We start from the raw sequence: 24,678 nt of genomic DNA, 5'->3' as shown, positions 1-24,678 counted from the left end.
TCTGTGAGAGGTAATTTTGGAAAAATATTTGACATGTATTTTTTTCGGCCATCGCCCACGCGTTGAAAGGCTGAAAACAACCCTTACAATTGTTGATTTTCACTGATTTTGCACAACGTTAATAATTGTTTTCGCTCTGTCGACATGGACGATGACCAAAAAAAATACAGTGGGTAACGAGAGTATACGAACGCCCTTTAAAACAGAATAACTTTTTTATAATTATTTTTTATAATCAATTAGAAGTATTGGTTTATGAAATGATGTGCAAAAAGATTTTCCAGAAATTATAAGTTACAAGATTACAATTATATTACAAGATTGCAAAAATAAAAAAGGCATTTTTTTAAACTTTTTTATGTGGACCCTTAATGAAAATTTAAAATATAAGTTTTGTAGATCTATGTTAGTTATAATGCTGATAATTTCATCGAAATCGGTTGACGCAGGAAAAAACGACAGCATCGGAAGATGTACGATTCAGTGGATTTTAAGCAGAAACTGATCAAAAGTCGTGTAATACTACGATTTTACTATTTTTAACCGCTTGTAGCTCGTGTGTATGTTAATCTATTTCGATGAAATTTTCAGCATGTGTATAACTGACATAGATTTACAAAACATATATTTTAAATTTTCATTAAGGGCCCAAATAAAAAGTTTTAAAGAATGCCTTTTTTATTTTTGCATGTAACCTTGTAAATTACAATTTTTGTAAAATCTTCTTTGCATATCATTTCGTGAACCAATGCTTCCAATTGATTATAAAAAATCAGGTCGTTTGGTACAATTATAAAGCAGTTATTTTGTTTTAAAGGGCGTTCGAATACTTTCGTTACCCACTGTACGTGTCAATGATTTTTACGAAAACTACCTCTCACGGAAATTTCAACAGAATCGATGTGTCCAGATTTGATGTATTTCCCTTTTCCAGATTCCGCATTTAATGGTGCAGACACTGTATTTAATGGTAAATCAAATTCACAGATTTTTTGTTGGGTAGTGACACATAAATCATTATGCATCTGAGGCATTATCTTTTGAATAAAACTTTTTTTTTCAAAAACGTTTATTGATATTTTCCACAATAACAAAATACAGTTCTGTCTGAAAATCATTTGAAATGATAGAAAATGGAGTACGAGATCAATTTTTTTCTTCACGAGATCAACTTTTCTCAACAATTCTCACAATTTTTAGACGATCAATATCTCAAAAAAATGTTTGACCCCTTACGAACCAGCCTAGTGTACAAGAGTGCACACTTCACCAGTGAACACAATTCCACAACAAATTATTATTATCAGCATCGTGCTGATCAATAATTACCGAACAGTAGTATCAAAAGGAAACGGTGTGCCAACTCGGCCGTCAAATCGGGATAACTGACAGGTTAAACGTTCTCATAGGCATCCATATGACTAACAACACAAACCGTCCACCCAATCGACAGAAAGTCGATGCCGCGCTGCGTTCTGCGATTGTTCGATCCCAAGAATTCGAGTACGTTGTTCAATTTAATCTCGACCTGCGGCGTGCACCCAGAACTATTGCCAGCGCAACCGGCGCGTCACAATGGGACCCTGAATGTTTGCCCCGGGGCACGAAACTCTGGGAACTTTACCACGAATTTACACGAGACGCTGACCCTTCGCCGACGCGACGAGACGAGACGGTTTCGCCGAGATTCTTATTCCACGAAGTCAATGTTCCAGCCGCGCGTCGCGCCAGGGCGACCGTTTCCATCGTTCTGATCCTGGCGGAAAGTTTCCCCGTGAAATGTAGTGACAACGGTGCATAGTCGGTGCAGAAACTTCCGTCGAAAACCCGTAAGAAACTCGGACTGGGAGGACTCGAGTTTCTCCGGCGATCGTCGAATCGTTGAATTTAATTATCGAGCTACAACCGGTTCTCGCCTCCCACCGCTTAACATTCGCCCGTGGTTAAACTACGATTAGAGTTGGTACAAATCGTTGAATATGTTAGCCAACGGAGGCCGCAATTAAATCAGCAGACAACGGCCGCCGCACCGCGCTGTCGCGGAACAATGACGAAATAAGTCCCCAGCCGACGAAAGGGATTTCACGTCGCGAAACTTTCCCGGGCTAGGTTTCGCGGAAACTCGTGTCACCGCTGCGCTCCGGGAAAGTTGAAATCGCAGCTCGGTGTTTATGTTTTCCTGACCTCCCGGGAACGTGAGACGGTACCGGCTATGGGGAGACCGGCAATCGTGACGGAATCGCCGAATTCTTCTCGGAAATCGTACACTATTCCGGACACTACCACCCTCTTGCTTTCAGTTATATTATTGTCGAAGGAGTGCTGGATTCCTTTGGCTTCGCGGTCAGCCACGTGAGGCTTTCTTTTAGTAGGTGCGTGCAAAAGTTCTAACTTTTTTTTAGACATTCATTGCTTTTGAAATTTCATTGTTTATTGCGTTACATACACCTAGAAGGAATAAAACTGCGGTGTGAATTACAATTTTTATTTAGGGTGAGAACTAATCTTTTTCTAACTATCATTATTTTTTAACAATAAATTGTAACATTTTCATGGGAAAGTTCGAGACAGGAGAAATTTGCCGGCCTGTAATTTTTATCTGAAACCAAAATTTTTTAAAGTAGACATAAAGATTAATTTTTTTTCTAGTAAAAAATGCCGAAAAATAGAAATACCACTGGTTGTATCAAATTTTCTCTTTCGACAACAATCGTTTCAGTAAATCAATTGTTGTTGTAAAATGCTTGAAACATTGCCATATGATTAACTTTGAAAAGATTGCCGCAAGCATACGCGGTAGTCATCTATCGAGATCATATTGCAAAGCATGATCGAATGGATATGATAGTCCGTAATAGAGACTACGATTACACTTTAAGTTCAATCTCTACCGGTAGCGAGCTACGCGCCACGGAATAGCTTCCTGAATCACATTCCCGATCTATCAGTGGAGCCATAAGGCGTTCAAAACGTTCTGTAAGATGCGATCCGGGCTGATCTCATTTTTATTCTAACCACGGAACCTTGGACCGTGAAACTTTCTTCCACTGGCGCTTTTAATAAACGTAATAGAGTGTAAAGCTTAGAGATAAGGCGTGCCCCCCTGGCCGTGTGGTACCTTCTCGACCCGTCGGCGTCATCTATATCTATGCTCTCCTTTCCACCCCCTTGATCTGCTGTCCTGAAAATTCACCTTAAAGACCATGGTTACGGGCAATTTCGGCAGAAACGAGAATCGTTGGCGTCATCGCGCAAAATACGAACTTGTATTCGGTAGAAGAAACCAAGCTTCTGATATAAATTGCTTCAGCAATCGCGAGTATACATATAGTTTTTCGAACACTTTCTTGTTAATTAATTTTCTAGAAGCTTTGAATGTATGTAAATATATAGATAAAGGTTTACAGATTTTTCACATTATACTTCGAAGAACAGAGTGCACGAAATTTTGAATTCGACTTTATAAAGAGAAATATGCACACATTTTATTTTTACTATAAGAGATCGTTTAGTTAAGGAAATGAATTTTTCCATTGCTCTTGATTTCATAATAATAATGAGACCTGATTTGCAACCAACTGTGGTGAAGTAGAAATTTATTTTCTCTCTTAATATGTATGTTTAATAGGTCGAAAATAATATAACAGTGTTTCTAAATTCTTCTAATGTTTTCACTGTGTGGAATTACACCTAATTATAACAACTATTGATCCGTTGAACGGAAAGAATATTTTCACAGCAAAGACAAAATACAACGATAAGAATCTCTATGCATAAGTAAAATATTAATGCAAAAATATTTGTTTCTTTACGAAGCGTAAAATAAGAAAACGTAACATTGATTCGAGAGGATGCGTTCCATCATCCCCAGACGTTGAAGAAATTTTCCAATAACCCCTATCCTCATCTTCTTCGCACGTAGTAATAAAAGCGCTCCAATATTTTATGTTGTTATTTGATAAATTTCTTCTTATTTCTTTCTAATAATTTTACATAAATTATTTCAGCGGTCGGCAACTTAATTTTTATTGAATGCGTTCACGTCAATTAATTTTGTTAAAGCCCTGAAGATATATGAATATCGATAACCTTTCATTGTTATCGTTTGTTTGTAAATATTAACATGTTGAAGAGAATATTAAAGATTGCTACTCTCACAAATAATGAAATAGTGTTTCAATGATATTTGTCTGAAAATTTTTACTAAATAGTACCAGGCAAATAATACTCAGAGATTTAGACTTCGCTCGTGCAATGAGATCAAAGTACGAATCAAACTAAAGTAGAACCGACGAAATCAAGTGGTTATTTACGTAAAATATGTCTTATTCTTCTCGAAGAAGAGAAAACGGGAAATCAATATTCAACAGAATGTCGCATCGTCGGCGGCAGCAGTTAACTCGAGCAGGATGTGGGTGCGGGTGGCTCCAGCAAACGTTAAATAAAGTGGTCGGTGAAGTTAGTTACGCGAAACAAGCGGACGCGATGCAAATCCATTTTCACGCTTATCGAAAGCTTCGTTAATTTCCAAGCAACCGACGATGGCCGGCCGTTGATTAAATTTTCACTTCGTATATATATCTCCGTCTCTTCATCTTCTGTTCGAACTGTTCTCGTCCGTTTTGTCGCTTTTGTTTCGGGACGGTCCCTGTCTTGTTTAAATTTTTCTCCACGTGCGAGCTGCGCGCCCGGCTAAAATCAGCACGTGACACGGAAATGATACGCAGCCGAAACAACCTCGAATTAAACATGACACGGGGTGGGGCGGCAACATCCGTTTTTCTCTTTCACGCCGGAAAAATAATATCCGGCCCGAGTCCTGTGTTGGTCTTCTTCCACCGTCTGCCATAAATTGCGTGTTGCGCCTCGCGGCACGATAGCACGCCATCGCGGCGGGAACCAATTCAATTCGCCCGCTAATCCTGATTATACTTTAACATTGCCCTGCCACCGGCGTAACCAGATTTACGTTTCATTTCGTTTCAATCCGCGGAACCCGATAACGTACTTCGCCGAAACAGATTAAGTGATTGGCCGGATTAGTTCTAACGTGCCAGTTATTTCCAACCCGTAAACGGTTTACTGACATACAAACTATCAGACTATACGGCAGCTTCTCAAATTACTAGAGCACTTGAAATAATTATATCATTTCACATTCAATCAGTAAATATATAGCTACAATATCGCGTCAGACTCGTGATGAAGATTCCGAACAGAGTGTAATAAATATGTATGCTATCATTTTCCTTTAAACTGTAATGAAATTCTATTTTGGTTTTGTTAATGTACAGTTACTGTAGAACATGTAGGCGTACAACAGATATCAATTTTCTCCTTTTTTAGGAAATTACGAACTACAAATAAAGTTCTGATCACTGAAACCGTAAAATAAATCGTAGGACAAGGGGTTAAGGGGATCATTTGGTTTTAAACTTTTAAAGAATCCATTTTTTCGAATTATGGGAAAGGGTGGAATCAATCTTCGCTTGGTAGCTTTATGATTAGACTGTGATTTTTTATGCAAAATAAGAATTGTCCAAGTCAACACGTAAATAAACTTGAAACTATACGAAATTTTCATGTTCTAGTAGTTTTTTTGGAAGATTTAATTATCTCTATTTTCATGTTCAGAGACGAACATTGATAAATTTCTAAACCTCCGAAATATTGCGACGCGTTTTTAATTTAAGTACCATTGTGGGCCACGTTAAATCAGACACCCTATACAATTTTTCCAATGATGTCTACATTGTATGCAAAGAAGTTTCAATACTGGGAGCCCGCAACGAAAAAGTTTAATTCAGTCCACTCGGCTATCGAGTTTTTCCATCGGTATTCCGCTCCACTGCAGGAATATCTTCCAATGAGTGTCAATAGTGGTCCCCGCTAACAAAATCAACGTCGCGAACAAGCTTTCGCGGCCGAATTTTCAATTCGCTGGAATAATTAATTTATCGCTAAACCGATTTAATCGTATTTGCAGAGGGAATACCGTGTGTTTTGCGCCTACTTGAATTTCTCCTGGATAACCGGTACTCCGAAAAATTACGTGTAATCAATCGTTACGATGCACGGTGAAGTGAAAAACATATTTTATTCGATTGATATTTAACAAAATGTTTTGATCGCTAAATCTAGAATTCTTTAATCATTTGAAATCCAAAACCATATATTTGAAAATACATACATATGCTTGAGCTTATAATTATAATTAGAGAAATTACAATATTTTTACCACGTTTTTATTGGCTCGCTTTCTCGTCTGTCTGTTTGTCTGTCTATTCAAAATTCACAATCACAAATTTTCAGGACTATCTGTATCGGGTTAGGAACCTGTATGGGGCTACGAAAAATTATTTTATACTTTTTAGTCCGTTTTAAAAACGTGGTATTTATTAAAAATTTCTTCCTCTTAAAAAATCTCAGTATTTTATAGTTTACTAGTTTACTGTGGCTGAGTCTGGTTAAATGGAAAAGAAAGAAAAGAGAAAGTGCACGGTTCTAATATGTTTAATTTCACAATGCTTGTGGGTATACAATATTTTTTGTTGTTCCATTGTCTGTCACAGGCGTGGCATCTATGTATATAGGTATAGGTATAGAAACACGCGCGTATTCAAATGCAACGTTGTGTCAAAATTTCAAAGCAATCGGTGAAGAACTTTCGGAGATTTAAAATGTTGAACAAACGTACATTTACATTTTTATTTATATAGATTGTTGTAATGTACTGATGAAGAGAATTATAAAACGCGTTCCCTTTTTCCCCTTCTTTACAGAAAGTAATTGTGCCTCGAAACGAGTTGTAAATAATTAAATCTTATCACAGCAAGTACGCCTTCGTTCTGAATACCTCGCACAATGGTATTTTTTAATTTTGTGTGGAAAATTTCCCTTCTATGCGAAATGATGTCCCTTTGGGATGAGAGCACCGAAAACAAATTGTAATCTAGGACAGAAAAAGGTCACCATGCATGCGATGTAGACGAGTAGAAGTAACAATTGAAAATATGCTTGAATTCGTTGCTATTACTTCTACTTTCTGAAAATTCAGCTATTCGTCAAGTATTTTGCGAAACGACAGTTTCAAATAACAGGGAACTGAAGCCGAGTGAAGGGGATGCTCGCTGAAGGGCCATTTGCAATCGACTACAAGTTTCCTCGCGGGAGGATACCTGTTCGTTCCCATTCTACTTCATTCCCATGACAACAGCTGCACCAGCAACAAGATAACGAGGAGAGGATTAAGAGTTAAACTAGTCATAACCACGTATCGACGCTTAGAAGCTCTTAAAACTCGCGAGCAAGTTTCCGCCGGCATCCAAACCTGGACAATGAAATAATGATCGAGCCGCCTCGAGGTAAAATTCAGCAACGTCACGAACCGTCTACAGGCTACGAAGATGTCTGGCGGAAAACTTAGCCGTTTCATTCGGCTAACAAGAAACTTCCACAGTCTCCATTCAAAACTTACCCTCGTAAATCATTAAATTTGATTAATCTCTGCCAAATTTATTTTATTTTATGCGATTTAAGTAAGAAGGATCTTGTAGCTCCCAAACTGAAAATTACGTCATTCATTTCGGACATTACAGACTTTAGCATTTAACCCTTCAGTGGGAACTTGGATCCATTTAGACAATGAGATGAGAGATGTGTAGAAAACATATTTTCTTAAAGTGGACTTGCCAGTAAAGGTTGCTCGACTAGCTTTAATCATCTTGACGATTATGCTTCCTGAAGTTTTAGAATTTTATGATAAAGGTCGGCAGTATAGTTGTAACTAGACTGCGGGCTTTACGCATTTATAACAAAAATGAGCAAGGGTAATTTAAAATAGCAAAAATATTAGTGAATCTTTAACATAAGTGGGAAGAAAATAAATTTCTATTTCACTCCAGTTCGTTGGAATTCAGGTAAAACATTTTTATTTTGCATCAAATTCGCAGTCTAGTTATAACCAAACACATTTCTCGAATTGATTGCCAAACTGGATTCAATTTTGCGTAATTGTGTGTTAAAGTGGTAGTTTCTTTATCAATATACAATGCGGTGTGGCGAACCAATTTTTTAGTTCAACGCATGTTGGTCACATCGTCAAGCAAAATCTACTGCCGCTTCCAGTAGTAGATAAACATAAGTTCCCGAGGAAGCTTTTTGCCAGCGAGTTAGCGTTTGCCGGCGGAAGAGTGATCCACCTACTTCCTTATTCTATGCTAAGTTACGGTCGACTTCGGCGGAAGCTATTATTAAGGATAACCAATTCCTCCAGACCCCGTTCTATTGGAACTGGTGAAAATGAATCGAAAATGGAAAGCTGATAAAGCAGCGAACCATGTCGCTTCAGGGAGGATCTAGTCATAGGATTATCACGACGACCACTGAAACACACACTTTTCCATGAGCCCGTGCTCGAATATACTTCACAAACCCCCAAAAAGTTCCTCTATGAAATATGAGTTTAATATCTTAACCCTCCTCAAAAATGGTTGCATAAAAGATTCTCCCGAGGTTTTCACCCATTTTCGTTTTACACTCCAATTTGACCAATATTATGTCCATAATCCTATATTTTAAGCGAATACGTCAAATTGCAAGGAAATTTTCCATCTGAATTGCAACAAACAGCCATTAGATAGAAATCGACACCCCTTCACGGCGCACAGTGTGACGAATGGCCTTTGCAGCTGGACAAAATTCCAAAAAAATCGCCTATTTTTCTATATTTATCAATTAATATGTTTACAGTTGTATAAAATATGAATAATTATTAACTTTTTACAACATTTAGTTGGTTTGTGTTAATTAAACAATATATTTTAAGTGATTTATAATTAAATATAAAATACAGCAAAGTCAGTAATGGATCTATGTAACACAGAATGATTTAACAAGTAGTAGATATTATCAAAGAAGACGTCATTTTTAATTATGGACAAAAAAAATGTAAACATAATTTACTAATTTACTTTTTGGAAATTCAGACATATTCTAACGGGAAAGAATTATTCTTTGATTTAGTATAAGGTTTCAATTTATAAATAACAACTCTGCTTCATATTATTATTTATTATTTCAATAAAAAGTGTCCTTTCAGTTTTTTTCCTAACGTTGTTTATACCAATTTGTTTCGATTAATCTAAAAATTTGTATTTCCCATTTAAACTTTTCATAATTTTTATAAAAGGTTAAATGTTTTGATTCAATGTACCTGGATTATCTAAAGAAGATTTTGTTATAACGTTTTCACGTATAAAGTGATAACGTAACAAATAAAACACTAACAACAATCACAGTAATGATAACAATAACAATAAAAAACAACGACAATAATAAAAATAACGAAACTGAAAGATATAAGAAAAACGCAAGGGAGATGTAGACTGCACGCTGATCGCTCTGACTGAGACTGAAGAAACGATTTTTCATAGGAAGAAAGTTCAGAGGAAAACTTGTGCATAGTATCATTGTTTATTCCTTTAATATATAATGAACGATACCAATCTATAGGTTTCGAGTAGACTAAATAAACCGCTAAGTGGCGACGGCATTGGCTGCGTTCGGAAGCGCCCGGCCCGAGCAGTGATTGTCACGAGCGTGAACGTTAAACGACGTAACTTCATTGTAAAAATTAGTACAGTTTTACAACGTTTTGCAAGTCAATTTTGGTATTAAAATAAACTAGAGAGTCTCTACTTTATAATAATGTAAAAATCATCGCGTGGAGCGACATGGAGCATATACTAATTCATTAACGAAGAGGAGTGGAATGGGCGTTTCTGAGGAAAAATAAGTACCGTCTTTGACACTTAATTTACAAAAATAGAGGAATGTTATCGATAATTTGGAATTAATAAAGTGAAAATACATGTTTTGAGATGCTACATATCCGCATCATATATAGGAAATTTAAATACTCCTTACAATTAGTACATTTCAACATATTTCTAGCGCGTATGGAAATGTGTCTTTTAGGTGAAGTTTACACGCTCTGTAAACATACAACAGAAGAATTTTAAGTTTTAATATTCAAGGGTTTTAATACATGGTTATTTTAGATTATATTGGCACAGTTAGTTTTTGTTTATTTGAAATTTAATTTTGTCCAGCTAAAATGGCCATTCGTCACATTGTGCGGCGATTAGAATGTAAGAGTATTTTAAAATGCTTCGTTTTGATCATTTAATCTGCGATCTAGTTATGAATATTTACCCCTCTACAGGAAGCTTAAGCTCAAAAGGAGCCCACAAACCCAATATCCCAGCAGTAAATTACATTACAGAAGTGACCGCAATCTAATAATTACAGTATACCAAATGCGACGTCCATGCATCCCTATAGTGTGTATGGAATATTCCAATCATACATTTCTGTAATAGAGTACACTCATGTTTATAGTGCGAACGTATTGTTTGTGTTTACAGCGGCGCATCGAGTAGCGTAAACCTATTAGTGTCAGTTATTCCAACAACAGTGCACATACGTTCGCATTTAAATCGAAATCATTTATCCGACCGATTTCAGGATTTGTCATGACGCAAACCCCGAATCAATGAAAGCATAAGACGCAGTGAGGTTAACACGCGAAAAATATCGTAAAATATGCACATAGATGTTGTAAATAAATAATATGTTTAGATTGTAATATTCATTGAATAACATTCAACCAGAAGACTATCCAAAATAATATAATCTGCACCACTTTAGTCATGGGATGTTCGAGCACATTAATTATACATTGGTTTACACTAAAAGATTCGTTATTCAAAGACGCACAAATTGGGTTTTGAAATTTTCGTCTAGGCCTAATAGTTTCGGAGATATTCATTGAAATAGATTTTTCAACCCCACATTGAGGGCTATTTCCTCCCCCTTAACATAAATGTCGGCAGCTCAAAAAAATACGAGTCAAATATTTTTTTGAGTTCTATATCGTGCAAAAAGTACATTATAAAAACTTCCAATTCCATTAAACAACCTTGTTATTAGTTTTAACCTATGACATGAACATTTTTTAATTAATTCCAGCAATTTCATGGAAATGGCCCATTGTGCGGCGCCCGTTTCTTCAGGGAAGGGGTGCAACCTTGATTGTCAGAATATAAATTTCAATATCAGTAAGCCGCAAGTGTAATCCCCGTCGCGCCATCGCGTCGCGCCGCGTCGGAGACAACGATACACGCGAAAGCAAGTTCGTGAGAGCGTGTCGCATTAATCGCGCGCCCGGTATAGAAGCCGACGATGAATTAATTTAACGTAGCGCGTACGATTCTACATTAGTTACACGCAGTTACATGCGATATCTGTTGGCACGGTACTGATTACGTAATACGAATGCAATGCTGCCGCTGCGCTGGTGCGCCGCCGCATCTAATGTATCCGCGGTGCCCAGTTATTGCCATCCATGGGATTATTGCTGTAATTGCATTTGTTGCGATTCCCCGGTAGAATCGTACAACGCGAAGTTTAATATTCCGTGATCGTTTTGCACCGTGCCGGCTGGGAAATAAAAATTATTCCAAGTGTTTCCCTGTCCCCTTTCTTTCTCTCCCTTGGAAAACACGTTTCATCGCCTTGTTGATCGAATTAACCCTTTGCATCACGAATATTTTTTTCAATTCTGTTCCTAATTACACCCTATCGTTTTAAGTGTCTTTCATACCACAGTTCCTCGATTGGTACTAATTTCATACAACTTTTTTAGTAATTTTATTAGAAACAGCTGAATACGTGTATATCAGAACAGAGAAGTAAAACAAAAATTAATATTGTAACATGTAATGTATATATTGATGCAATTAAAAAATTAGTGCATATTCCTCGAATATAAGATAAATCATCCTAAAAGTTTTATGCAGATCGTTACATAGTTTCTTTAAGTTAAATTTTATTGAAACGAAAATTCTAATTTTTATTTTGAATTACTATAAAATTATTTTGAAATATGACAACTAGTGTTAGGTCCTATCAGAAGCAAAATGAGATTATTCCCATCTTTCACAGATATAAATAACATCTTCATCCCTGCCAGGCTCTGCGATACATACGGGAGCTCAATTTTGACATTCTAAACATCTAATCTAATGCACCTTCCTGAGGATTCAGAAGACAAACGACCACTGAAAATACATTCAACATTGTCAGCATTTTCTTTTCATGGATCCTAGCTCCCTTTTCTCATGGAAGACAATTTTCTTAGGTCTTATCTTGCTCTGCTCGAAGCCCAGTCTCTTTGTGCAAGAAGTTTTTCCGCTCGAGTTAGCGAATTGCTTCGTAGTGCCTCGAATGTAATATCAAGATTAAGTGGTAATCATTTTATTTGCTTGCTACTAAAGATTCCTAGCCTAGCGTTAAACTGCAATTTTTTCTTCAAATTTTCATGTCCTCTGTGCTGATCTTCGTAATAAAACAAAAATAAAATTGTGTAGACATCTCTAATACGAAAACGTTGAACATACACATTGTGCTAACCGATAGAAGAAATCTTCAAATGAAAACGTTCCATGGCTGATGAGCTTTGTATTTTTAAAAAATATAAGACAGGAGAAATATTGTTCGAAACGAATTGTTGTAACCGTTCTTTCACCGCGATGAATTTATACGATCGGGAACAGATATTACTGAAAAATCAAGTGGCTCGTTAGCGAATTACAGTAAGTGCTCTACATTGTTCGCGAGGCTATTGTGTTACGCGCTCACTTGAAACATCGAAATCCCCAGCGCCGCGCCATTGCGAACAGTATTATTGCGATGACGGTCCTCGCGAAATTATTCTGACGATCTAGCTTGAATGTGGCCGGCGAAGCGATGCCGTGACAATGTGATTTTTATTGTAGTTGCATACTAAACGACTGAACTAAAAAAATATTGCGCCACTGTCACTGCAAAGCTTGCTGAAACCAATGTTATGTAAATTCTGCCATCTTTCTATCGATCTCGAAGCCTTTCTTCCTTGCAACGATTCAGTAGATTCGCATAAAATCACACATCTGTGATAAGAAATAATGTTCTTTTGCAATGTTAACATACATTTTTATGTTGGGATTTGGTGTAAAAATAACACGATTGCTATAACGAATTTTATTATTAACTGCACGTGGTCGGTAGGGGCCCCTCAAACGCCTGTTTCCCGCACCAACCTCTCTTTCAGATGCAATTGAGACAAAAATGCTCATCCCTGATCGGGTTGGCGAGAAAGTAATTTCGGTATTTTAATGTGAAATGAAACCCAATTTTGGGAAAATATTGAAGTTTTATGAGCGCGGAATTATAAAGCTACCAGAAAGATGACAAAAGTTCGTCGAACAAGATGGAAAATGTTTTACTGGTTAAAGTTTATTGCTTGAATAGAAAAATTGGCATATTTATTTCACTTTAAAATACCGAAATTACTTTCTTGCCAACCCAATACATACATATGTGCATTGTGCATACGATTGCACACAGATGTGCGACTCGGTCGCGCGTCTTCACATTTTAAGAATCATTTAAAGAAGAAAAAACAGTTCGTAAGTGCAAACATTCTAAATGCTCGGAAGGTCTGTTAGAAGACCAGAGGCGAAATATATTTCCGCAATCGAATTACGCTCGTTTCGATAGCTCGCACAGCGTTCACTTTATTATGCGACGATTTAATTTTGAACATACGAAAATACGACAGCCAGCACGTGTGGAGTTACGCATTAATTTTTGGTCGTGAATGGTTGGGGAGGCGGTAGAAAGGGTATGGACTAGGAAACGAAACAATGGTTGTGGAGGGGGGCCGATTTAATCCGCTTTTTGTCCGATAGGAATTAAATGAAGAGGTGCATTGTTCGAAGGTGGACGCAATCGACAGGTTCGAGTGGGAAATTTTTAATTCACTCCGCCGGATTTACGGACTAGTAATTCCCGGACAATTTATACCGGCTTGAGTGCTCACACCGGCCAGCAACACACCGGCCATCGTATACCATTTTTTCTTCTCACTGTCGCCCGGTCTTCACGCTCGATTTTTATATCTCTGTTCTTTTTTGTCGTGCGCTTCTTGTTCCACGCTCAGCTATGCGGTGAGATTGTACGAAATGGAGCTAGAGAAATCAGATTTTCCGGCGATCGGGCCGCTCGGGCAGAAAATTACGTAGAAAACTGTGTCGGCGATCTGGGCCGACCTGTTACGCCGAAACTGAAAGCGCGCACGATCTCGATTTATCTGCGCCACACTCCTCTCCACCGGAGAGTGGAATAAACTTAATCAGAATTCCGACTGAATATTGAATCTTGTCGGGGAAGGGTCAGTCGAATATACCTGCAACAGACTTTTTCTCCAATTTTCTATTTCATTGGAATTTTTTTAAAATACCCGCGAGTAATTTTTCGGTGTATGTGTTTGTGTTACAATCTACACTCTACACATTTTTGCCACCGGATTGGTAACACACAAAAAAACTTCCAAAATCCGAGGTCTCAAAAAGGGCGAATTTTTAGATCACACCTTTAGCAGACTAATACAATTCGTAAAGTCGTTATACCTTACCTGGCACCATTGCAAAGAAGTTGATTAAATCCGGTTTCTTTTCAACAGCGCTACGCATTTACCTAGTTACCCCACACATTTATATTAGTGTTTAAAGTTGAGTGATTTACAGTGTTTTTGACAAGTTGGAGTGCCGCCGTATTGGTATGTATTCAGACATCGTTCAATGAGCGGAGCCGCGAGAAGGCTGGTCAGGGTTAGCTTACAAATCTACGTTACGTAAACGGCGTGCGACGGTCATTACATACCAACATGGCGGCACTCTTATCTGTCAAAAACACTGAAAATCGCTCTCAAGTTCCAACACTCGTAACTTTTGAACCAGTGATTTTCTAGGATTGAAACTTGGATTTTTGACATTTTCTCGCCAAAATCTACAGAATTACATAAGAAAAAGGTAAAAATCTCTGGTTACCGTTAAAAGTTAACGGTTACCGGTTAAAGGTAAAGTTTAACCTACCTTCTTATCGAATCTTTGCCGAAGAACTTATTAGCGGTTCGACCATGCTGTCTCCAGGTGGACTTTCAATGAACACGAGCCACGTGTCAAAGACCGATCGTGCATACTTATCGAAGTCTCTTAGAAGTCAAACAAAAAGGGATGTGGCAGCTGCGTGGCTTCAGGACGGTCAGACTGAACGGTTTAATAATTTGTATGTTTACACGGAGGAAAGTGAGACGCGATAGGAGAAAGGGCGCAGTCTCAATTATGAAGCGGACCGCGCCCTCCGCGACTTCCTGACAGTTAATTATTCAGAAATTGGCGACGAGCCACGCCACACGTCTCTCCACGGCGCGGCGCGGCGCATCAAGTAGTCGCGTGTCTCGGCGAACTGAAATGGCCGAAGTTCGTCGGCGGAATGCCGAAAAAGGAATTTTCCACGAAAATTCGCCGAATGAAATCGAAGCGGTGCACGAACTTTCCCTATTAATTACTTAACCCTGCCGCTCACAGCAATTAATTAAAATCCCCGGGGCAAAAGTTCGGGAACACCTGTTACGTGTTTAGAATTATTTCTTCGTGTCTCCGGCTCGACTAATGAAATTCTTCGGATGACTGATCGCTGAATGGTTCGACGTCGGCTAATAACCATATAGGAAACTTGCCGAATGCTTATTGGCCATCGAAATCGCTGTGCGTGAATTCTTCGTTATTTATTTTATATGCAACATCGGATGATTAATTAATTATTCATTTTTATGCATTTATGATACAATCGGGTCGATCTAATTTCAAACAATCGAAAGATTGAAAGAATTTAATAACACCGTTACATTAATTACAACGCAGTAAAACAATTGAACAAATGATTAACTTTCTATTTCGTCCCTGTATCGTGCAATTCAAGCAAATAATTTTTATTTTGTATAAAGATTTGTGCAGCCTAATAATAATTGACATAGATTACTAATTAGTTCCTTACCATGGGCTTGTATCGATTATAATTGAAAGCGCCGTGTGATAATATTAACGTGTTCCGACAAGAGAATTCCAATACTGCCGATTAAACGCATGCGAACGTACATACGCGTAATCAGATTTCCAGAAAACCTGCTGAAATGTCACTCTGAATTATATTCGGTTTATCCGTAAATATCGACGGTAGGAATATATACGCGGTTGCCATTATTTCGACATCGCTGATGCGCTCCAGCGCGCTGTTTCAAGCTTTTAATGAAACTTCTGACGAATTTTGTATCATTAAAACATAATGGAAAATTAATGAAACATTTTCGAAGTAGGAAATTTAAGACATCATTGAATTTCGCGTATAATTATGTAAAACACAACACCGTTCGTAATAATTTCGGCATTGAAAAGCTGAACCATTGTTTACGGATAATGAATTTATCATTAACATGCTGGTACGTAATAAAGATCTCTAGATAATTCGAGGTCCATTCACTCACAATATCGCGAAAATGCACTCTCTCAAACAAAGTGACGGTGTTGCAATAGAAACGGACATTCTTCTTATATTATATAGAGTAAAGTAAAGCCTTGATCTAAGAAAAATTATCTCCTAGTGACACCCCAATTGCATTGGGTTTGTTCACTCCGCTTGACTCCATTCCTAGAGATTTCCTGGCTACGCGTCAGGTTCGTTCTCACTGTCTATAATCGTAGCGGCTCCTTGATTACGTATCAGGTTCGTCCGCGTATCTTCTCTGACAAATTGCAACCATATTACTAGCGTAACAACCCTTTGCCGGCCATTCGTGCTGCTTGCGGCTCTGGCTCGTAACATTGCAATCACCAATAAAGTTTAAAAATAACAAGCACGAACAGGCTGAACGGATTTTCGCAAACAACAACGCCAGTTCTGTATTTATTTGCAAGGAAGACAAAAAACCGAAAACAAAAATGTCCGACGCTAAATAATAGTTGCAACACCAAATAATTTTACGATTTATAATGCTACCAACTGTACAGTACATTTTTCATGAATTTATGTTCTTGAAATTGTTCTGTTCCCACTTATACAAATAAATGGAAAAATGTGGCATTGGTACTCCAAATGTTGACTATTCCATTAATTTTAGAAATTTTTGTAACTTTTAAAAATTCGCATCTTCATTAACAAAAGTGCTATACATACTATAGTCTATACATTAATAACGAAATGTAAAACCTACACACTTATTTAAAAAAGTAAGAACAATCCTTAAGGTAAAAAACAAAAGATAATCCTTGCTAAGCAGGTCTAATACCCAAATATCCGAGTAAACCGTATTAAGAATTGTTGCTTTACAGTTACACGCTTTCACCACCGAACGAAATAATTGTCGCGTCCTGCACCGTGCCGAATAAATCTTCCCTTTGAAATGCAAAAGCTTTGTAACATATTTCCTGGTAACAATGATATATTTCGACACAAATCGTATTTATCATATTCCGTATAAATTCATTGAAAATTCCATTGTATTATACGCATGCATTAGTCCACTCTTTACACAATTGGCTTGTACGAAAACAACGTATCGAAAGACGGAAGCTTTAATTACAAATTTTCCGCGCAACATTTTGATCATTATAACTAAACTGCGGAAGTTTGTGCAGCTGTGTACCATGCAGTGAATATGCAGAATATATTCAGGATGTATGCAAAATTCATGCGGGATACATCCGATAGACACGTATTATATTTGTATAGGGGTTTAAAATCTATGCTATTGTATTCTTCACTCAATGCATTTAATATTGCATCACATACCATGTTCATATAACTTATTTATATCGTATGTGTTTTTATTTTTTTTAACTGACTTCGAAAAAGGAGGAGGTTACTCAATTCGATCTGTATGTGCCTTTTCTCGTTTTTTTTCAATGTAAGTTCACCGATTACGCCGAGATGGATGGACCAATCGGAACGAAACCTTTTGCATCTTGTAGAGTGTAGAGTATGTCCCCGGGGTGAACCCGTGAAAAAAATGTTGCATTTTTTTATTCCTTACGATTTCATTTGCGAAAAATGAATTATTTCTATTACTTCTGCATTTTGTAGGATATGTCTCCCGATTGGTCTCTCGAAAACAAATTTTGCATATTTTCATTCTTTGCGGTTTTTATTGCAAATAACCAATACGACCGAAAAACCATCCTACGGTGTTCTACAAATTCTGCTCGTTCCACTAAAAAGTGTGAAATAAAAAAATTTTATAAAAAAAAGTTAAGCCGACTTCGAAAAAATGCACTAAAAAGTATGGAATAATTTCCATTTAATTTATGTCAATATACACACGAACTTCTACATGCTTTCACATATTTATGTATCTTCTCTCACCTACTGATTTCCCAGTCCACCATATTCCAATGAAATCATAATCAGCAACATCTGTCACTTGGAAAATTTTCAATTGTGCGCCGCCTCCGAAAACATTGTATTGTATTTAACTTCGTGTGTATTCACATCAATTAAATGGAAATTATTTCATACTTTCTAGTGCATTTTTTTAGTGGGTTTTTTCGAAGTCGGTTTAATTATTTTTTATAAAATTTTGTTTAATAATATGCAAAATACTACATTTTTGGAATCCTGTAATAGCAAACATTTTTCTATCAATGTCATTTGTTTGACCCTTTTTTTCTTAAATACACATCAAATTCTGCAGCCTAATTGTAAGATTCTCTACAAAATGGGTATACAAATCATGTAAGTACCTAAGCAAACGCTCCGAGAACCATGCAGAATTCTCTACCAAGCCCATAAACAACATTGTCTGAAAGTTGCTGGCTAAATGAATCAACACGCGCGCACCAAACCCCTAGATGTCCCCTAATTCGAGCGGATTATTAAAAACGTATCCCCGTGATCCTCAAAATGAGGGATCGCCTCTGTAGGCAAGCAAGGACGGAACTTTTCTCGTAAAATAAATCAAGCCATCCCATCGTGGTAATTCAACGCAGCCGCCCCTGCCTCGGTCGGTAACATCGGATATTTTCTTAATAGTAAAACTTCCGTAGCAATCGACTACTGTTCGTACCCATGAACTCTCTGATAAATCAGTACACCGACCACCCCGTCACGCCATGTCGACGGATGTCTTTTTATTCGATTCAAGAACGTTTCGCGTTTCGCATCTCTTTTTTCTCTTACTCCCCCACTTGCCTTTTTTACCCTCGATTCTCGAGCAGTCCATGTTCAACGACCGCAATCCGTGTTGGAATATTTTTAAACTTTTACAGAAATTCTTTATGAGCCACCGGAGCACTCCAATCATCTTCTATTTTCAGAGAACTTTCCCGAACTCGTGATGTGACGTTAATTGACAGAGTTGTATAAATATTGGAAAAGAAACTTCGACCTCGAGTGATGTTTTATTCTGGATTTGTATCCATGTTAGCCACGCTAAATATTCTCCTGTCGAAATGGAACAGCGTAGTAGAGCTCATACATACTGAATTCAATTTCAGTGGTTCCGACAAACTAGTTGAACTTGTTCTCGAACGTTTAAAGTGGAACAAAATGTAATTAAAACATGTACCCAAATGTTTATACTTATTTTCACTATTTTACTGGTTTATTTTTTTTTATTTATTTATTTTCTCAGTTCATTCCGTTTAAACGATACAGTATTTTATCCATAAATGTCCCAAATGTCTGGCCGATAAATGTCCCAGAACTATCCCCACTGCTGCAGGGTGTACCCCCTTGAGGGGCGTAAATTCGAGATGCCCCTCGGTCGCCGAGAAGTATGACTCATACGGCTCGGGTGTACGGCGAGACCACACTAATCCGAATGTCACAACTTCTTTATTTTTAATTATTTTCTTATGGAACTTTCACCAACATATCCGTGGCATTTTCCTCATGCAAAATGATAGCAAATATGATATAATTCCGATGAAATTTACTTGTGTAATGGACGATGAAAGTTTCGAACGCAGAGAGGAACAGCGTATGGGAAGTTCTTTCCTCTGCGTCTCTTTCTTTCCCATACGCTGTCCTTCCTTGCGCTGCACCCGAAACTTTCATCGTCAATTAAACCACTAAATACAGTTGAAATTATATCGTGTTTGGTATCATTTTGCATTAGAAAAATGCCACGAATATGTTGGTGAAAGTTCCATAAAAAAATAATGAAAAATAAAGAAGACTAAATATTGGTGTTACATTGTGATGACGCACGGACGTTTGAACTGTGCCGGCGACTGCGACTCTCCGCGTCGCGTTAGTAGTGGTTCACACCGATATACCCGAGCCGAGATCAGATTACTAAAGTGGAGGGGATATTTTTTCTGTGTTTATCTGTTACAGCTTTGATGCGTTTATAGAGGATTTACTGTACTATTACCTGAAAATTAATAGATGTCCCATTTTGAGGAAAAAAATAAATGGTCACGTTAAGTATCACCCCTGCTCGGTTGTACCACCCGTCCGGCCACATATGTTAGGTCCAATCCCTAGAGAAATGTGTAATTATGCAGAAAGTAATGAAAAGTTCCATAAAAAAAGTAATGAAAAATAAAGAAGTTTGTCATCAGCTTAGTTATGTTTACAATTCTCGGCGACCGAGGCCTCTTGAGCTCGACTGTGCTTCTCTACGTTCGGCAAAACTCAAAGGATAGATAGTATAAATGACCCTGGGCAGACCCGTGTTGGGGACTTTTATCGATAAAATACTGTACTACGAGAGCATAACAAAAAAATTTCATTTCACTGTGCAATTTTCTTTAGAATATATGATTAAAAAGAAATATAAAATTGCGAACGTTTGTCTGTCTGTTACAGTCACTGCACCAGCGACTATATCGCCGTATATTCGGGTCCAACAACAGCGAGTCCTCTTCTGAAGATGCTCTGTGGCAAAGAGAAGATGTACTCAACATCGTTGATGTACACCGGGCAAAAGCTCTTGGTCGAGTTTAGGTAATGAATTTATATTTGCATTACATTGTAAACCGTGCTTTTAGACTTATTAATTGACGGAAGAAGATGGCAATGTGGCCCCCCCCCCCCAGTTTTATATTCTTTCTACAATCTAATTCTTACAATTAGTTCTTAGTCTAAATCTTAATTCGTGAACTAATAAGTGTACATTTGTACATGTGATAAAAAGTGGAAGTTCAAGATAGAAAACTACTGTCTAAAATCCGAACGGACAAGATGAATCGTTCTATAAAAATATTCTTCCTTTACAGGACCGGCCTTGAAGTACCGCCTTTCAATTACAGCGGCTTCATCGCGAACCTCAATTTCATAGAGATCACAACGGAAACTCCAACAACGACGACGACTACAGAAAACGTCAATAAAAATCGTAAGTACTAACAAAGTGAACACATTTATCGGTCGGTAATTAATTTTTCCTTTGTGTCTGCGGACACACGGTTCTATACACGTACTGGCTCAATTTGTCCCAGAGAAAAGGATGTAATTACTGTTTGAACTCATTGAAAGTTTTACACTGAAAAAGATACAGTATACCGTTATAATGTATGCAAATTATTTATCGGAAATCGTTATGCTCTTCCAGGTTTAGTATATCCTGCAAAATACGTGTGATACGACTTTCCTAAAAAATATAAGATGCAGCAAATATTTGGGACATATTGAAACACATGAAACGTTGTTGCTCGTTATTTTATACCTTCTTTAATCAAATTGATTTGAAGCGAGCCAAACCAATATTTTTATAAAAACTAGTGGACCAATCGAATTTTTGACAGAAATATGTACACAAAAGCAGAAGCAAAATACGCGATGGATTTTATATAACGAACACCTAAAACCAGTTAAAAAATACAACTGTTTGCAGTAAAAGCCGCGAGCTAAAAAATATTACGCAGCGATGCTGTTTGTTTATATTGAAAGTTGGCAGTTCGCTTTTAGCGCAAATGGTGCGTTTTCTGTGCCAACGTTTGCAACGCGAAATACAAAAATTAAACAGAATTATCATCGATCAGTTTTTATGAATGAACAGACGGTTTAAATAATTGCATTTGTAAAAACATTCTCTTCTCTTTAAAAAATTTATATCAAGAGGAAGGTTCGAAGGTTCGAAGAATATTTTCCCCAATTTTTTTTTTCTACATAATTAATTGAAAAGAAAAGTGCAAAAATGAAAAATTCAAAAATGTATATGAACTTTCCCCGGTTTCTCTTACTATCTACGCACGAATTCGTGGGAGGACCTAACAGAAGCATGTCAAAATCAGTCTGCAAGCTCATATTTTCGGGATCGTTTCTGCGAGAGCGAGTCGTCGGTCGAATCTTTACCTTGTTCGATTAATCCGGTAGAAAGACGTACGAAACGTTTCCAGGGGTAATTAATTCGGATCCTCAGAGCCGTGTATCCCAGTTTCAATCAGAGCGCGACATATCCGGTAACCGGGTCGGCCTTGTTTCAATAAAGCGGCGGTCTGAAGGGGTCGCGTGCCCGTGTGTTTTCAGTGGACACGATGAAGTCGATCGGTAACAACGTGCGCTACAACAATCGAGACCTCCACGACCAGCGAAAGGATCAGGGATTCGCTACGAACAGCTGCGACCTGGAGGTCAACGGCGAGGAGGAACGAACGGGTCACTACGACACCAGAGGGAAGCCCAAGTACCCGACGTGCCGGCTCGTGCTGTACGGACGTGCTTACGACACCGGGCACGTTTCCTTGACCAGTTACAATCTCAGGTAATGCCCACCACCTTCTTCTTCTTCTACGTTACGACCTTGCCTGCGCACGCTCCACACTTAACTCCCGCTTTTCCATCCCCTTTACCGCGCACACGACACACGTCGGCTTTCCGCGGCCAACTGTGATTCACTCTTCAACCATTTCACGAGGACATCGCTACAGATTTTTTACTCCAGATTCACCTTCTTGTAATCATTTTATTAAAGAAAATGCATTTTCGTACTGAGAACTTATCATTTCTCACAGATTGTAAAGATTCGGGAGAAATTATTTAACATGATTACGTCATGATAATGATACGTCAGATGTCTGAAGGACAAAGTTGAATGCTAAAATGGGGCTCATGCGATACCAAAAAATTTTTTGTTTCTATGTAATTTTTTTTAGAGATATGTGAAGGGCCTGTATATTTGTTTCCTTGTGGGACACGAAGAGATTCCGTGTTCCCTTTACAATTCTTTTCTTTATTTTCACCCTTTCGTCTCCCGTATCCTTCCATTCATTTTCTCCCTTTCTCATTCACACTTTCATCCTGCTTTCCTAACTTCGCCATTCACACATCTCCCTGTCTTCAGCTAACACAATCTTTTTTAGCTTCCTTCTAAATTCCTTCTTCCTCTCTGCATCTTTCCAACACGTACTCCTATGTTTCTGCTTCGTTTTCACATCTTCTGCACCGTCCGTCATCTTCTTCCTCCCGGTATCTCCCTCCGGAAATGATTCAATAAATTTATTTCCTCGGACAGATGTTCCTATAAAAATCGCTAGAAATCTGAATAAATATATCCGCTTCACAGAAAGTGAAATAAAAAAAGTCGCGGTTAGAGGTCCGCGAGAATAGGTAAAAATAGAAAACCGAGAACGATGCGAAACGATCATAGGACCATTTTGCAAATATTTATCTGTAACCGCGGATCGGAATTGGCTGGAATTTCCATCAACAAAATATCCCGTGTTTGCAGGGAATACGATTCGCCGATTTCGCTTTCCGTTTCACCAATATCTCGTACGTGACCGTTGCCGGAAAGGCGAGAACCAGCGATCGCTTAACATGCTTGTGAGAGAGCCCGGGGTACAGTTTTAAGGCGATTGCAGTCAACCGTAAGGGTAGAGTTAAAAGCCACCGGAAATGCAGTCACGTAGCGGGTCCGTGTGCCGTCGGTCCGTGGCTCGAATTGCATTTCAATTGTTTACCTTTTTCGTGGAGCCGCTTTTGAGGGCACTCGATACCCCGGTTTCCATCGAACTCGTGTCTCTCCTCGACTACGAATCCGATGGTCGTCGGATTCCGGTAAATCAAATTCGAACTTCCGGTCGGACCAAGTCCCCCGGACCCGTCGATTTAATTACTGGATCGACAACCAGGGGAAAAACTCGTCCAGTGCAGTGCCAACTATCGATGAAGTTAATAATCTGCACCACGTCGGGACTGTAATATCTGCAGACGAAGGAACAGACGCGGAATGTAATTTACATATACTAAGGGATGCCATGTAAATGAGATGTCTCGTCTATTTGAATATCCTTCAGAGTTTAGGCAGCTTCTTCTTCCTTCATCATCTTCTTCTTCGCGTTCGTTCGCCTTCCTCTTCCTCTTCCTCTCCCGATCCATCGCAAGGCGAGGAATGTTCGGTTCAGCAATGGAAAATATGCTTTTACTTAATGAGTAACTGGAATGTTACAAACTTCCCGGCGAAATACTTTAACCGGCCCGTTCTCGTCCCCAGTCGCTGTATTATAGACAACAAAACTTCCGGCGCCGTATGGGAAAGTTAGAAGGAACGATTAACCTTTTACACCGTCTGTTAGACTGCGGATTTTATGAATTGACATCATAGCAGAAATGAGTGGGCGAAATTGAAAACAGCAAGAAAATTAAAAGGACTTGGTAATATATTATTTAATGAAGTAATCAATTTTTCTAATTGTCTTCAGTTTCTTATACTCGACGCAGAAAATTATTGTCCTGCATAAGGATCTGCATATGATAGTTCTCCGAACGTTCATTGCTGGACTTAACAATTCA

The 24,678-nt window shown here is 38.1% G+C and overlaps 1 protein-coding gene across 8 annotated transcripts in view; it reads left to right on the top strand.

The window, feature by feature from the left end:
* Positions 1-24,678, top strand: part of LOC143221995 (cubilin) — a 380,302-nt gene that overhangs the window by 309,693 nt on the left and 45,931 nt on the right. For all 8 annotated transcript variants that reach the window (XM_076447780.1, XM_076447777.1, XM_076447782.1 and 5 more), the window contains 3 exons: positions 20,752-20,889; positions 21,162-21,280; positions 22,414-22,648. In XM_076447780.1, the coding sequence (XP_076303895.1) occupies positions 20,752-20,889; positions 21,162-21,280; positions 22,414-22,648 (492 nt within the window). The remainder of the gene's footprint in view (positions 1-20,751; positions 20,890-21,161; positions 21,281-22,413; positions 22,649-24,678) is intronic.

The sequence above is a fragment of the Lasioglossum baleicum genome, chromosome 3, assembly GCF_051020765.1.
Source record: "Lasioglossum baleicum chromosome 3, iyLasBale1, whole genome shotgun sequence".
NCBI classification, from domain to species: domain Eukaryota; kingdom Metazoa; phylum Arthropoda; class Insecta; order Hymenoptera; family Halictidae; genus Lasioglossum; species Lasioglossum baleicum.
Note: the sequence above shows the minus strand (reverse complement) of the source record. Positions and strands in the feature narration are given on the sequence as shown.